The sequence below is a fragment of the Scomber japonicus genome, chromosome 5 (genome assembly GCF_027409825.1).
Source record: "Scomber japonicus isolate fScoJap1 chromosome 5, fScoJap1.pri, whole genome shotgun sequence".
In the NCBI taxonomy this organism is placed as follows: Eukaryota; Metazoa; Chordata; class Actinopteri; order Scombriformes; family Scombridae; genus Scomber; species Scomber japonicus.
In genome coordinates this window covers 12,984,553-12,988,959 of record NC_070582.1, presented here as the reverse complement: position 1 = coordinate 12,988,959, position 4,407 = coordinate 12,984,553, and the positions used below count along the sequence as shown (strand labels likewise).

At 43.6% G+C, this 4,407-nt stretch overlaps 1 protein-coding gene across 1 annotated transcript; it reads left to right on the top strand.

The window, feature by feature from the left end:
* The first annotated feature begins 671 nt into the window (after nt 1-671).
* LOC128359205 (G-protein coupled receptor 22-like) lies at nt 672-3,378 on the top strand. Its single transcript, XM_053319645.1, has 2 exons — nt 672-802; nt 1,861-3,378. The coding sequence occupies exon 2, from the start codon at nt 1,865-1,867 to the stop codon at nt 3,179-3,181; it is 1,317 nt and encodes a 438-aa protein (XP_053175620.1). The 5' UTR covers nt 672-802; nt 1,861-1,864; the 3' UTR covers nt 3,182-3,378.
* The last annotated feature ends 1,029 nt before the right edge of the window (nt 3,379-4,407 follow it).

The window sequence follows — 4,407 nt, the reverse complement described above, 5'->3', positions numbered from 1 at the left end:
GGCGGCTGGAGCCAGGCGTACAGAGACTGATGAGAAAGGTGGACAGTGAAGGCCTGTTCCATTAGTGCTCCCAGGGGAGGCATGGGCCCGGACGCTTCCTGGACGCGTTGACCTCTCCTGGACAGATTCTGGACATTACTATGGTGTGTGCTGGGGAATATATGGCTAAGTGACAAACTCTGCTTCTTGGAATACATGCTAATGGATGTAATATTTTTTTTATATTTACAGAACTGACTATCTTCTCACTGGGGACAAAAAAAAGCAAAAAGCAAGGATTTTGGATCGTACTATGAGTAGTGCATTCCAGCTTTGTGCAAAGGAAAGAGTCTGTGTTTCTTTGTTTTCTTGGTTGGCGGTGTCTCTCCTGCCTGGGAATATCATAAGATTATAAACAGGAGGTGGCTCCGACATTTTATCCCTGTTCCACTCATCCATCAATGCTCCCACCATAACCAAAGCAAACGGTCTGAGAAAAAGTCTGTAAAGGACATTAGCCTATATTCTCTCACCTCGGCTGGATGCAGGTGGCTGATTGCCTGGCTTTTTTGTCACTGAGTTTAGGAAGACAAAGCTGGCAGCCCATACACAGTCTCTGGTGAGACGGACAGGTGCATTTCTGGCTGTCAGCCTCTCTGGGAGGGACTAGCAGTGAAAGGAAAAGCTTCGCTGGTGGCTCTGTTGGAGCGGAAACACTTTCCCACTGGCTATGTTTGGATGTGATGCTCGTCTCTGTGGATCTAACATGGACTCTATGGCCTGATTACACAGCCCTGGTACTCAGATAGTGCTGGAGGGAAGGGTAAATACTACTGGAAACCATTTGTTTTTCTCCATGTCATCTAGAGCCTCATTCAGATTGGATTTATTTCTCTAGGGGAGGTTGGATGATTTTAATATTGCATGTGCTAATCAGTTATTTTAATTCAGTCTGGAGTGCATGAGTATTCAACCATCGTACCCCCCACGCCCCAATCCCCCCCTACCTGATATTAATTACAGTCCCAAATATCTATTGTTTCTCAGTGCACTCGTTAGTTCTTCAATTATTTAGCTGTTGGTTGTTTTTTAAAGTTCATCTGTGAGAGTTGGAGGCCTGCTGGGGATGAAGTAAACACAATTTCTCTTGCAGAATATTCTTGTCAGCTATGAACCGCCTTCTGTAACTTAGTTACAGAAAGGTGTAAGTTTTGTTAGACAGGACAAAGCAAGCACTTCATTTCCTGCCTCCCCCCTGACTATTAACTGGGCTAAAATCTGATTCCTCATCATGACCTTCATGACCTCAGGTCCATATTCATTATGCATAAATGCTAATACATTACAACTACGTTAGTTTGGATGCATCATTTAGTAAAGGCTCAAAAAGTACATGAAGCCACAACTAAGCCAAAACATACCATGACTTGTATGTGTGCCTCCACTATAGATGCAATTTCCTGATCTAGGATGGTTATAACAAAAGCAAAATCTGATAGGGGCAGACATTTACTAGTTAGTCATGCCAAGTGTGTAGTGAACAATCTATCGGCAAGGCATGGCAGAAAAAAAAGTTCCAGCTCAATTAAAGTGTTGTCTCTCAGCATTTCTCATTCAAATATCTGGTGGCAGTACATCTGTGACAACATTTCTCAGAAGTATGTTAATTGCAACATTTTAAAGATACACACACACACACACACACACACACACACACACACACACACACACACACACACACACACACACACACACACACACACACACACACACACACACACACACACACACACACACACACACACACACACACACACACACACCTCTTTTCTTTCCTTTTCCTCCTTATAAATGATCTTTCTCTGTTCTCTCTACATGTAGGATAATGCATATCCTTCCCAGCCCTAAAGAAGAAGCCACCATGAGCAACGTCACAGTCACCGACAACACTGAACCCATCACCCGCACCATGAGTCCTGCAACACCCAGTCCGTATCCCTATCCTGTTAGTTTCCAGGTCTCCTTAACTGGCTTTCTCATGCTGGAAATCCTCCTGGGCCTGAGCTCCAATCTCACTGTGCTTGCCCTTTACTGTATGAAGTCGAACCTCATTAGCTCCGTCAGTAACATTGTCACTATGAACCTCCATGTGTTAGATGTGCTGGTCTGTGTGTGCTGTATCCCACTCACCATTGTGGTGGTGCTGCTCTCCCTGGAGGGAGACACTGCCCTCGTCTGCTGCTTTCATGAGGCCTGTGTCTCCTTTGCTAGTGTTGCCACTGCTGCTAATGTGCTCGCCATCACCCTCGATCGCTATGACATCTCAGTCAAACCAGCCAACCGGGTTCTGACCATGGGCCGTGCTCTTGCCCTACTGGCCGCCATTTGGGTGCTATCCTTCGTTAGTTTTCTGGTTCCCTTTATTGAGGTGGGCTTCTTTGCCCAGGGCCATGCTGAGCTCAACCAGACAGTGGTGGAGAATGTGGTCCACACTAACCAGTACTACACAGAACTTGGACTCTATTACCACTTGCTGGCTCAGATTCCCATTTTCTTCTTCACTGCTGTTGTCATGCTCATAACCTACTCGAAGATCCTGCAGGCACTCAATATTCGCATTGGCACACGTTTCCATGCTTCACAGAAGAAAAAGGCTCGGAGAAAAAAGCGTCCGTCCATGACGGCCATGACAACACAGCAAGAGGCCACAGATGGATCCCAGAGCAGCGGCAGCCGCAACCCCACACTGGGCATGCGCACTTCTGTCTCTGTCATCATCGCCTTGCGCAGAGCAGTTAAGCGCCATCGGGAGAGGCGAGAGCGCCAAAAGAGGGTTTTCAGGATGTCCCTCCTGATTGTGTCTACCTTCCTGTTGTGCTGGACACCCATTACAGTACTCAACACAGTCATCCTCAGTGTGGGCCCCAGTGACCTGATGGTCAAGTTGAGACTAGGCTTCTTGGTCATGGCATATGGGACCACTATCTTTCACCCTCTACTCTATGCCTTCACAAGGCAGAAGTTCCAGAAAGTCCTGAAAAGCAAGATGAAGAAGAGGGTGGTGTCAATCATTGAGGCAGATCCTACTCCTAATAACGCCATTATCCACAACTCTTGGATCGACCCAAAGAGGAACAAAAAAGTGACATTTGAGGACAAAGATACCCGACAGAAATGTCTGTCTTCTGAGGATGTGGAGTGAAGGAACTCATATCTTTAGGATAAGTCAATAAAAGCAGCTAAAACTGACATCAGGTCATGATGAAAAAAGGGAAAATGTTAATCCAAAGCAGTTATGTAAATACTATGTGCAATAGAATGTACAAAAAATAAGAGGTGGATAATTTATTACTATTTATTGAAAACAAAAGTAGGTTTCATAGATATACCATATACTGTACTGTAGATATTGCATGGCTTTTTGTAACGATAGCAACATACAGTACACTGTGTACATAATAAATACATGTACAGTATAGGGGAAATACTGTACATGTATATATATATATATAAAAAAAAGAGAGAAGTAGGAATTGTTATGTATATGTATATTTATAATAAATTTTGTGTTCACTCACCTAACACAGCAAAAGGTTTCCTATTCCCCCTCCCCCAAGCAAAGTGTTTGTGATTCTGTAACAGCTGTGAGATTACTCCCATTCATCACCATGCCACTTGCTCTGACACCAGACCCTGCATTCCCCTGTGAACACTGACCTTATTGCCTGATAGCCCTCTGAGGGAAAGGCCCGCAGACTGAAATGAGACTGTGGGTACGAGGATGCAACAAAGACAGGCCAGACGTGGAGTGATAGGAAAGGAAAGGAAGTAGTAAAGTAGTGTATATGTTGCAATAGCTCAGAATCTATGGGGTTGCTGTTAACAATCACTGCTTTTAGGGTAAAAGAGGAACACTCCTCATACACAAAGGAACACCATGGTCCTCATCAACTCATTTGACGTAAACCAGATGTAATCAAAACCAAGTCTGTTTCGCTTAGCAGTCACTTGAGCCAAATGGAAAATCTACATTTGCCTTATTTTGATGTGATTAATTAACTATGACCTCATGGTAGGACAGGGACTGTGACAGGAAGAGCACATACTGAGCAGAGTAAAAAAACAAACAAACAAACCAATATTGCTTCAATTGAAAAAGAATAGTATCCTCAGATGACATGTTTTCTGCTGGAAGTTATTTAATGAAAATAAGGAAAATGTTTGTATTATCAAATTGTCTGTTTTTAATAACACCAGTCAACAACAATGCTCTCCAAATACGCAAATTCATAACTGCAATAAGGACTAAAACTACTGCAAAGGTCTTAAAGCCTAATAAAAGATTCTATTAACAATACACAATAACGGATAATGAAGTTATTTTTCCCTGCCAGTGTATGTCTACCAGTAGTGTGTGTCCTCCTTTGT

Coding starts and splice junctions, on each gene's coding strand:
- LOC128359205 (XM_053319645.1), top strand. CDS start 1,865: ATGCATATCCTTCCCAGCCCTAAAGAAGAAGCCACCATGAGCAACGTC.